This window comes from Xenopus laevis, chromosome 8S (assembly GCF_017654675.1).
Source record: "Xenopus laevis strain J_2021 chromosome 8S, Xenopus_laevis_v10.1, whole genome shotgun sequence".
Classification (NCBI taxonomy): domain Eukaryota; kingdom Metazoa; phylum Chordata; class Amphibia; order Anura; family Pipidae; genus Xenopus; species Xenopus laevis.
Window position 1 is genome coordinate 41,466,316 of NC_054386.1, and position 12,349 is coordinate 41,478,664.

General features: G+C 43.1%; 1 protein-coding gene across 8 annotated transcripts in view; it reads right to left on the minus strand.

Moving 5' to 3' along the window:
* nek6.S (NIMA-related kinase 6 S homeolog) overlaps positions 1-12,349 on the minus strand; it is a 168,504-nt gene that overhangs the window by 19,496 nt on the left and 136,659 nt on the right. For all 8 annotated transcript variants that reach the window (XM_018231876.2, XM_041574114.1, XM_041574113.1 and 5 more), the window contains 3 exons: positions 9,405-9,515; positions 7,865-7,973; positions 3,748-3,855 (listed from right to left, as the gene is read on the minus strand). In XM_018231876.2, coding sequence (XP_018087365.1) covers positions 3,748-3,855; positions 7,865-7,973; positions 9,405-9,515 — 328 coding nt within the window. The remainder of the gene's footprint in view (positions 1-3,747; positions 3,856-7,864; positions 7,974-9,404; positions 9,516-12,349) is intronic.

Here is a 12,349-nt window from a genome sequence, read left to right on the forward strand (position 1 = left end):
CCCCTAATATACTCATCACAGTTACCGGTTCTTCAAAATGTATGCATACAGTAAATGCCATTTTCTATGCTGCAATCCAGCTGGATAACAGTTCTTCTCTTTCTGCATCATTTGAAATCCTGACAGGGAAGGAAGGACTAAACACTGATGTTATAAATTGTAACAACTTCTCCACAGCTTACAGACAGCATGCAAGAACTACATAACCCACAATGCATTGCACTATGATGTTCCATTCCTTATTGAAATCACATGTGCAGGGAATTGTGGGGTTTGGAGGATGCAGGCTAAGGAGAGCTGGCTGTTGATACAAAGCAAAGTAGTCAGAAAGATCAGCAAACAAGCAGGGGGCTAGGGATCTGTCAGAAACCATTAAAAATCATGAAAAGACTGCATATTTTTTAATTGAGGTATATTGCAAAGTAGTTTGAAATTATGTTTACTTTTTGAAAAGCTTAAGTTATGTTTTTTGGAGTTCCCCTTTACGTTCCTCTAATCGTTGAATAGCCATCTTTCTGGTAAATATTCTGAAACACTGTGCTAAAGAGAGACTTTATTTACAATATAATAAAATACAGTATAAAGCTGTCCCTGCATAAAAAGTACAGAGTAGAGATAAGCAACAGATTAAAGGGTAATTTGTAAAATAAATAAATTAATAAGGATTACGGGGATACCAGAAATACTCCCTATGGGTCCAGGTGTCAGTGGGCCCTCATGCTGCTAAACATTTGACATATTTCATGCCCATTCCCTATTTCTATGAGAGGCTAAAATAGAGAGAGGCTATATACTGTAGATGGGATAATAGATTAATGTATGTACAGAAAAGAGACTAGGAGAATAGAGGTTGAGCGAGTAGAGGAAGAATAATAGTACTGAGAGTGGGCCCCCTGATCTAAGGTTTTTGGGTGGGCCCTTGGTATCCCAGTTCGACACTGACGGGGTATTTATTTAAATATACAAATGTTATTTGTGTGTGTGTGTGTACAGCATTTCTCTCTCTCTGTATGTATGTGTATATATATATATATATATATATACAGGGCCGCCATCAGGGGGGGACAGGGGGGACAAGCGTACCGGGCCCGGGCATGAAGGGGGGCCCGGCAGCGCTGCATTTTTTTGAAGATCCGGGCCCCCCTTACGAGCGCCCGAGCCGTACGTCTTGCCTCTTCAGTGCCGAATGCGGAAGTGCCGAAAAGCCGAAGCCGATGCGACGAAAAGACCCGAAGTCACGGAAAAAGCCGAAGTCACGAAGCGCCGAAAAGACCCGAAGTCACGAAAACAGCCGAAGCCGAAGTCCTGAAGCAGCGCAAAGACCCGAAGTCACGAAAACAGCCGAAGCCGAAGTCCTGAAGCGGTGAAAAGACCCGAAGTCACGAAAGGAGGCGAAGTTGAAGTACTGAAGCCATGAGTTCAATTCTACTGAACACCAGTTTGTGTTTTTTTTTTTTTTAATCCCCTGGCCACCAATGTATTATTTTAATATTCTATAGGCCCCTGCCACCAATCTTTTTTTTAAAACTTTTGTTTTTGGGGCCCCAATTTTTTTTTTAACTCGTAAGGGGCCCCTTGCCACCATTGTTTTTTTTTGGGTTTTTTTTTTAAAAAAAAAATTAATTTTCTTTTTGGTGGCCCCAAATTTTTTTAACTTGTAAGGGGGCCCCTGCCACCAGTTTTTTTTTTTTTTCAAAAAAAAATTATTTTTTTTTTAAATTTTTTTTGGGGCCCCAATTTGTTTTTAACTTGTAAGGGGCCCCTGCCACCATTTTTTTTTTTTCAAAAAATTTTTTTTTTCTCCAAATTTTTTTTTTGGGGCCCCAATTTGTTTTTAACTTATAAGGGGGCCCCTGCCGCCAATGTTTTTTTTTTTTTTTCAAAAAAAAATTAATTTTTTTTCAAATTTTTTTTTGGGGCCCCAATTTGTTTTTAACTTATAAGGGGGCCCCTGCCGCCAATGTTTTTTTTTTTTTTCAAAAAAAAATTAATTTTTTTTCAAATTTTTTTTTGGGGCCCCAATTTGTTTTTAACTTAGAAGGGGGCCCCTGCCACCAATGTTTGTTTATTTTTTAGTTTTTTTTACATTTTTTTTTGTTGGGGCCCCAAGTTTTTTTTAACAGGGGGCCCCTGCCACCAATGTTTTTAAAAAAAAAAAAATTTTAATTTTTTTTTTTTGGGGCCCCAATTTTTTTTATAAGGGGGCCCTGACCATCAATAGCTTTTTACAACTTGTGTGGGGGGGGGTTACTTTTTTAGCGCTGATGTCTGTGTGGTCTTTTAACTGCGATGTGGGCGGGATATGGGGCGGAGCTTGGTCGTCAGTGTGGGCGGGGCCCAGGGGGCCCCAAAAATTTTGTTGTACGGGGCCCCGTGATTTCTAATGGCGGCCCTGTATATATATATATAATTCAGTAAGCAGGACCCGCACTCGTTCATCCTTGAAAAAGGTCCCAGTGAGGACCGAAACGTTGGAAAATGAACCTGTGAATAAAGACACTTTTATTTCACTGAATTTGAACGAGTGCGGGTCCTGCTTACTGAATTGTATTACACTTTGACCAACGCACCAACATCGATTGAAACAAATCCGGAAGGAGTGCGTCCACTGAACCGACAGTATATATATATATATATATCTAATATAATGAATAGAATTAAGAGGGAAGAAAGACGTTGAATGGATAATATGTTGTAGCCCTTCAATCAAGCAGCCGTAGGTAAGTATGAGAGCATGTAAGTTGTTATAGTTACAGACTGAAAAAGTCCATCCAAAGAAAGCTGTGCACAAGTAATTCCTACTTGGTTGGATGACACATCATTCCTTACCTACTCCCACCTGAAACTGCTCACACTTTCATACCCATTCATTTGTGACTCTAAAATCATAATCCAACCAGCCTTGGGATAATGTAAAATTTATAGTATTTTTAGCTTTTATTGCACTGAAACAGGAACATGGAGTGAGGAACCTTAATGTATGTAGGAATCATGGGAAGAAAATCAAGTTTCATGGAGCATCCTAAGGACCGGAGCTAATAAACTGCCAACTACAGAACAGTTTCAGCCTTGTTGGGCCTAATAAGTGCAGAGCAGGGTTTTCTGATCAACATATGTGAAGCCAGGGCAGTGCCCATTTTTAGGGAGGGGAGCCTCTCTTCATTTGTAAACCAATAAGTTCATATGTAAAACAATATGGATTATGAATGATCTATCTGTTTTCCCTGGATAAAAAACATTTCTACAGGTATGGAATCTGTTATCTGGAAAATTGTTATCCAGAAAAGCTCAAAATTATGGAATGGCCATCTACCACAGATTCCATCAGATATAATTAATCCTTATTTGAAACAAAACCAGGTTATTTGGTTTAATGTTTACATGGTTTTCTAGTAGACTTAAGGAAATCTGGAAAGCCCTAGGTCCAGAGCATTATGGATTACAGGTCTCATACCTGTACTAGCGATACTATAATGGCTGTGAATAATAAAGTGTATGGATTTATTGATTTTCATTCTGGTGGGAATCTGGCACAACATATCAGCTGCATCTTCTGTACAAATAGATTTCTTCCCCCATGTAATTGCATAAAAGCAAAAATCTGATTTTCTACTTATCAGATTGTCTACTGCCTTACCAGTATTCATCTCAATCCAGAAATATTATCCATTTTTGTAGCCAACAGTTGTTAATAAAAATACCACTGATTAAAAATAAGACTCTTGGCAGTAACATAAAGGCCCTTACCCAAGGAATGTGCTGCGGTGGTTTTGGAGCTGAAAAATCGCCCTAGCCCGAGGTCTCCCAGTTTCACCACCCCTGTGGCTGTGATAAACATGTTAGCAGGCTTTATGTCTGTGGATAAAAAAGCAAGAGTAAGATATTAATTCCTGTCCATGAATGCCACACAATTAATCAGATTTGCTGCTGCCACAAATCCCTTAGCTTTGGAATGGCCAATGTATGGCATGACTACCAAGGCATTCTGGTAGTTGTTTGCTCAGCAACAGCTGAACACAGCATGATCACTGTCCCTCCCGTCTTAGGGGCAAATTCACTATGCGCCGAAGCGCCTAACGCTAGCGTCAATTCGCTAGCGTTTGCCATTTTCGTTACTTCGCAAATTCACTAACGGACGCTGGTGTAACTTCGCTAGTGTAACTTCGCACCCTTACGCCTGGCGAATTTGCGCAATGGACGTAACTACGCAAATTCACTAACGCGCGCATTGTTCTGAACGCTAACTTTTACACCAGACTTCCACCCCACCAGACCAGGCGAAGCGCAATAGAGTAGATAGGGATTTCTTCAAAAAAAGTTAACATTTTTTCTAAGTCCCAAAAACGCTGAAGTTTTTTCTATATTATGGGTGATAGGCTGAAAAAGATCGAAAAATTTTTGGGGGCTCCCCTCCTTCCCCCCTACATTTCCTTACTCATGGCAACTTAACTATACAGTGGGCACATGTGTAGGGCAAAATAAAATTTTATTTGATGCTTTGAAGGTTTCCCAGGCATTTGTAGTGCTGCTACATATTCCTCCATTGAAATTTGAATTTGGCGCCGTATGCAAATTAACCATCGCTAGCGTAACTTCGTTTCGTTTAGCAAATCAACGCTAGCGCAACTTCGCAACCTTACGCTACCCCTGAGCGCAACTTCGGATTTTAGCGAATTTGCCAAGCACTGGCGAAACTACACCTGGCGAAGTGCGGCAAAGTTACGCCTGGCGCAACTACGAATCTTAGTGAATGTCCCACTTAGACTGGTGCCTACTCCACAACTGGTGAGGGTGTGCTCTATGATTATTTACATTTTTATCAGTTGAAGCTGGCCATAATGGAGTAGTGCTTAATTCTTTGTAAGGATGCACTAAGTGCAGGGTTCAGGATTTTGGTTAAACCCCAGCACTTTTTAAGAATTCTGAAGAATCCATGGAGACAGATTTATTCATTTTCAAATGCAAGTCTTTTGAAACTAATTTTTGCCCTTTTTTTCCAATTGAGAAAGCTGAATCTTGTTAAATTGGATAAAAAAAACTCAACTGCAATGATTCAACTGCTTAAAAACACACACACAAACAACTAAACTGTTAAAAGTATGCATTCCAATAACATCTTGAAAGCTTGCTAGATTATATAATGTAGACAATTTGCAACTGATATGGATTTCTTCTTGCCCCCACCTGTCATTGTGCCCAAGGCACGTGCCTCTTCTGCCTACCCATTGTTCTCACCCTGTATGTGAATGAATATGCATAAAAATATACATCTTAGGGTTCAGATTTGATTTCATATTCAGTTCATGTTTTGTGGAGATTTTAGCATTCAGTCAAATCTAAAAATGATGAATTCTGTGCATACCTAGTTATAAGTTTTAATTCATATGCGTAAAGATGTGAAATGCTATGCCAACATGACTGTGCATCTGTACATGGAAAATAAATCCTACATCAGAACATATTTTGTGTCTGAAGCTTATAATTTCCATGGCTTAGTTAGTAAGTGGTTATGGCAGTAAATATCCTGGTGAGGGCAAACATAACAGTATATATGTGCAAATGTATAGCGTTTTTTAGAAAACAGGACTAGGTATAGATGGAGGTCTACAAATCTAATCATATGGCTTTCCAGAGAGAATGAATGTCCACTAACATTGTGATGTCCTAATCTCTCATTCTCACACAGTGCTGGACTTTTATGGAGAGCCTGTGTTTTCAGATAACTTTTTAGCAAACAGAGCATATTCAGAGGAAATGTCCCAGTGCCCCAAACACTACATGCATCCCAACTCTGATCGATGTCTTTGTTTTCCACCCTTCATAGCTCTGATGTGCAAAGACTTTAGAAAATAATCAAAACACATCATCCTCTGACAGTTTCATCAGGCGCAATCATCATAGGCTTCAAAGGCCAGATAAAACACACCAAAAAAAAAATCTTCACAGGTATCAGGCTGAGCAGTGAGGGAAAAAAGGCTGCAGGGGAAAGAAATATATGGAAAACAGGAGTTTTATAACGAATGGAGGTGAGACAAATAATGTCCTGAAGACTTACGCTTCTATGGAAAATGGGCAAACAGAAACATTGGGCAAGATTTACCCTCGTGCACAGTTGGAAGCAAATTGAGCTTCCTTGCATTATTCTTGCAACTGAAATATATGATCAGATATATGAAGATACAAATTTTAAGGGTTATTGTTATGGAGATTTGTCAGAATACATGGAATTGTTGTTTGTGCTGTGCACAATAGCTTTGTGCTTGTGTGCATAGAAGGTACGATACCAAAGAACAGAGCAAATGTTGAAAAAAAAAGTTGAATGTCTAAAGGAAATTCCCCCTCCCATTTATAGAAAATACACATATATCTCAGTTGCCATAAATAACTAGAGAAATGTTACTTTAGGATTAAAGCCAGGTCTGGATTAGCAATCTGTAGGCTCTGGCAAATGGCAGAAGGGCTGCGGAAGGTGCCATAGGCAGTCACTATTTATTTGACTTGTGCACTGGTGTAATCGCAAAGAAAGCAGACCCTGCAGTTGCGGGGGAGGGGGGTTGGAGAGGATAGGCAGGGTCTGTTTCTTCTACCCCCATAGCTAGCGGGCAGGGTGAGCTGGGGACATGAGCAGGCAGTTAGGGTGTGTGCAGGGTTGCTGTGCATACCCGGCCCCTTGGGGTGAGGGCAGGACCAGGCCAGCTGGGCAACCCAGGCAACCTGGCCGCCGTGTCACCCCCCTCCACCACACGCGTGTATGTGAGTACATGCAAATGCACAGGCGCACCGAGCAGGACTTGTCTGGACGGACTGGGGTAGGCAGGGCCGCTCTTACCATGAGGCAAGGTGAAAACCTTGCCTCAGGCGGAATGGAACGGGCAGTTACTAGGGGTGGCAAAAAGCCGCCTCAGGTAACTTTAAGAGTCAAATTTCCATTTTTTAAGTGGGGAATTCTACTCTGCCAGGGCAGCAACTGCAATAGAGATGCGGGGTCTGCTCCATCTATAGTTACGCCACTGGCCCTAGGCACGTGCATCTTCAGCCTACCGTTAGTTCTGGCCCTGGGTGAGGGGTTTCACTTTGTAGTAGCCACTGGGCCTATGGGTGGCTTGGGTGTTTGGCTGCTTGTGTGCTTCAAATGCCAGGGGCTACTTTGAATCTCTGTCTGAACCTGGTAAACAGTGGCATAACTACAGGAGGAGCAATGGGTGATCCCGCGCATGGTGCCGGCAGGGGGTTGTCAGTTTTTTTGCACCTTGGTCTCTGGTCACCGAGTTAAACCACCGCTTCTTAATGCTCCTTTAAAGGGGAAGGAAACCTCGTCGGCGCTAACCCCCCTCCCCCTCCCGTGTATTGCCCCCCCTCCCTCCTCCCCCCTGGTCTACCCCTCCCGCTGGGCAAATGCCCCTAACTTGTTACTTACCCTTCTGCGCAGGTCCAGTCCATTGAGTTCACAGGCGACATCTTCTTCCACGCGATCTTCTTCCTCCTTTGACCGGCGTTTTGGCGCATGCGCAGTAGGATCGTTTCGCCGGTACGGATCTACTGCGCATGCGCCAAAAGTCACGCGCATGCGCAGTAGATCGTACCGGCGAAACGATCCTACTGAGCATGCGCCGGTCAAAGGAGGAAGAAGATCGCGTGGAAGAAGATGTCGCCTGTGAACTCCCTGGACTGGACCTGCGCAGAAGGGTAAGTAACAAGTTAGGGGCATTTGCCCAGCGGGAGGGGTAGGCCAGGGGGAGGAGGGAGGGGGGCAATACACGGGAGGGGGGGAGGGGGGTTAGCGCCGACGAGGTTTCCTTCCCCTTTAAATGAACATCTTCAAAACTGTGGAGACTGTAAGTTGGGTTATTGGAGCTTGGCTTACCTCTGTGCATGATTCTACGGGAATGCATATGTTCCACAGCGCTGCATAACTGCACAAAATATTTCCACACAGTCCTCTCTGGAATTAACCGCTTTTGCTTTTTAAAGTACTGGGAACAGAGATGGAAAAAGAGATTGGGGTGAGGAACTGAGGAAAAGGAGAATAATGTTCAGGTTAATAGGGAGATTACAGGCAAAGCAGGCAAGAAACAAACCTGTTTTACTTAAAGATATACTGACATCAGAAAATAACCTTTTCTATTATCTATCATAACATTGTCTTTCAATACTATTTAGAATTTTGCCATAAAAGTATTTGCCTAATGCTTTTACATTACCTTTCTTACCCCCATGTTCCTCTATGAGGGGGCTGCCATATTTGTGCAGCAGTAGTCTGTTAGCATTAGAAACTCTAACTGACAGGTTAAGTAGGGACAGTCAGGTTGGCAAAACAGTCAGGTTTAGGAACTTCAAGTGACAATTATTTACAAAAGCAGAACTATCAGCGAAAAACAATCAATATGACCTATAGGTAACTTTTTTTAGTGTCAGTATCACTTCAAGGTTTCATCAAGAATTTGTGGGGACATGATTACCCCCCCCCCAGTTAATCCTAGGGGGGTTAATGCTACCTTTTTTGCCTTTTCTATTTGTAAATGTGAACACTACCATTTAATAAACTGTAAGCCCTCTACTGTTGCTATTAGCTCAGGAGCTGGATACCTTACTACACACCACACTAAGTGTTACTCATAGGGCCTAAACTCAGGTTTATTCAGCTTCCCCTTTCAGAAGTGAGTAACAAAACTAGGTCTGACATGTGGAGTCTAATGAACATCTTGTCTTAATTACCTTGCACAACATATTTAACGCCTCAGACCCACAAACTGGAACAAATGGAGCTTTAGCCTCAAGCTGAGTTTGAGACATCCTCCTGTTCATTTTTTAATTATTTTAATATTTCAGAGTTGAGTAAAAAACTGAGTTAACTGTTTGCAGTATGCTCTATAGTATAACAAAAGATAATTATGATTTTTGTTTATTTTTTAATACTTCATCGCAATTTTGCATTTAGGAGGGAATTTTACTTTAAAGTGTGCTGTACTAATGAGGGGTTTGGTTGGTTTGTGCTTTCATGACTTTTGGAAATGCTGACATTTTAACATTTTGGCTTGGCCTTCATTGTGTGCCATCACAACAAATCAAAACATGATTATTGCTGGTATTTTACATTTAATAAATTTGCCACTTGAAAAAAAAATCAATGTCCCAGTGGCCAGTGCCTGCTGTGACCCTTGGAGAAAAATGGAACTTAAACCTTAGTGCCACTCTGCACGGCCAAACTTTATAAGAGTAGAGAACAGCTGAGAGTTTCCCAATAACAGCGATTTTATCCAAAGTAGTTTCCAAAATAAGTTAGAATGGGTTAAGTGCAGAGGACCTTTTGTATTTTCCAAAATAAGTTTGCATATGATTTCCCACCTCCTTTGATACACAGAGAATATTTTCCTTCTGCCTCTTTTTCCCATCTTACTCCTTACTTTAATCATCTGAGAGAGGTCTCCGGCATCCGCAATCTCCAGAACAATGTTCAGCTCATTGTCTTCAATAAAGGAATCCAAATACTTGATTACATTTGGATGGTTCAGTTGCTGTCAACAAAAGATTAATAAAAAAAAATCATTGATAAACAGCTCACATTATTCTGTTATCACAGTAAAGGTGGCCATACACCGGCCGATAAAAGCTGCCAACAGACCATGTCGGCAGCTTATTGGCCCGTGTGTGTGGCCCAGATCAATATCTACCCAAAAGTTAGCCAGATGTTAATGGGGCAGGGGTAAAAATCTGACTGCCCATACTCCTGTATTATGATCCGATCGTTGGGCCCTAGGGCCGATGATCGGATCAGCCCGATATCTCCCACCTCAAGGTGGGCATATCGGGGAGAGAAATACTCGCTTGGTGAAAACGCAAAAACAATTAGATCTCTATGTGTATGGCCACTTTAACAGTCTGCATTGGCCACGGTAAAGGGCAAATACTGTCTGTCGGTGTTCATGAAGAAGCACGCAAATATGCCACAACTACTTTTCTACCATTAGTTTGAAAAGGTTTGCAACACCAATTTTATATGTAAGTCCTGTAATTCAAAGGAAATTCCTTTACCTTTGAACAAGATAAAGTTGCAGTAAGGAGCATCCGTGTGTTAGACTGCAGTAGAGCTGTGTACTTACCATCAGTCCGATGGCTTGTACCTGTTGGTGTTGAACTGTGCACTAGTGCACTAGTGCTCTTACGCCCCTTAGTACCCTTGCAGTTATATCTGGGTCTCTGTAAATAATCCCTCTTATAGTAAGCTACATTTATAGAAAACATATGGCTTAATTTGCAACAAAATATCCCCAGTGTTCTTAAACTGGCATCAACTAAATTAAATAGTGCAATCTAGTACTTTGATTACATTTAAACAAGTTTTCACACATATTTATCCTAATTGGGCTCCAAACTGGACCCCCTTCTGAATGAATGAATGTGGCATTTGCACCAGGCTCACCAGAACATGGGACTCAACCTACATCCAACTGAACAACAAAAATTCCAGAATTTATCATATTGTACATTACAGGTGCAGGACTTTAAATTGCCCAAACAAATGAACCAAAAATATAGTGTAAAAGCAACAGATATGGCAAATCTAGGGTTGTTGTAGCTGAGTAACCCAGTCTGCCCCTATAAATGTTATTATTCAAAATGAATTTTTGCATATATTTCATGGAGTCTTTACCTTCAACATAATATGGTTTCTCATACTTATTATTATAATGACGCCATTCAAATATTGGTAAACATATTTGTGTCAGCTTTAATGCATTTATCACTGTACTTCCCACACCAATCCTTTATATAGGGTTAGTCTGGAGACCATTGGGCACACGAGAGCACCTGGCCTCCAGGGCTCTTGCATCATTGGCCACCCCAAACCCAATTGCAACCAATGGTAACTGCCCACCACTGAAACCTCCACCCTGTAATGGAATCTACTTCTGGTCTTCAAGATGGCGTCCAAGATGGCGACCGTCTGCCTCACCACATGGCTCCTGCTGGGCACAGGTCTATGACCTCACCTTGTTCCCACTCCAGGATTGGTCGTCGGCGACGGAACGGACGCCGGCGTCAGAATCGGGCGCCGGCGTCGAGACGTCAACGTGAGGACGCTGGCGTCTGCGTCTGACGCAAGCGCGTCAAAATTTGGCGCCAACTCAGAGACTATTTAAACGTACTTCCCCTGCCAATCCTTGCCCAACTATAGGTTCCTGCTACTGAGTTCCTGGGTGTTATTATCTATTTGATTCCTGTGTACCGATTCCTGCCTGTTCTTCGATTTTGCTTGTCTTCTGCCTGGTCTGACCTTTTGCCTGTATTTTTGACGATTCTTTGGATAAACCCTTTTGTACCTCGAACCTGGTCTGGTCTCCTCTTTGGTCTACACTATTACTGTGCCTTCGGGCCCGTTACAGTATAGTTGGGCCATGGACCCTTCGGAGGAGACTCCAGCTCCACCTGATGTCGGTGGCGCTATCCGCGGTTTGGCTTCCCGCATGCAGTCATACGAAGCCCAGCAGTCACACTTCGGTCAGGCTCTGGAAGCTATCCTAGACAAGTTGTCGGCATTGTCACCTGTGGCCCCGGTCCCTGTGGCCGTTCCTGCAAGCCCACTTCAGCCTTCGGAACCTCGCATTCCTGCGCCTCCCCTCTACAGCGGTGATCCTGATGCGTGCAGAGGTTTCATCAACCAGTGCGAGATCCAGTTTGCCCTGCTGCCAGGTCAGTTTGCATCCGAACAAGCTAAAGTGGGGTACATGATTACTCGCCTGCAGGGGAAGGCTTTGGAGTGGGCATCACCTCTGTGGGAGAAGAGGGACCCTTTGATTGACAACGCCAGTGCCTTCATCTGTGAACTTCGGGTTGTCTTTGATGCCCCTGGCCGAGCTACGGCATCCTCTGCTCGCCTGTTCCAGATTCAGCAAGGCACTCGCTCTGTTCCAGAGTACGCTATTGAGTTCCGCACCCTAGTGGCGGAGACCACCTGGAACAATGATGGGTACCATGCAGCCTTCTACAAGGGCCTAGCCATGCGGATCAAAAACGACTTGGTCTCCCGGGAAATTCGTTCTCGGTGGGAGGATCTGGTGGCGCTGGCTATAAAAGTTGACACCCGACAGAGGGAATTTCAACTCGAGCTCGACAGAGAGCGTTCGAAGAAGTTTCCCCGGTTCCAACCCACCTTGGCTCCTCGCTTCCAGAGACCCCTACTCTTCAATCCGGCTTCTGCTTTCCCCTCTCCTACTCCTGCGGCTTCTGCTCCCTCTGTTCCATCTACTGAGGAACCCATGCAGATTGGACGGGCTCGTCTTTCCGAACAGGAGAAGCTACGGAGAAGGGCTGCCGGCCTATGCCTGTATTGTGGGGGCAAATCGCACTT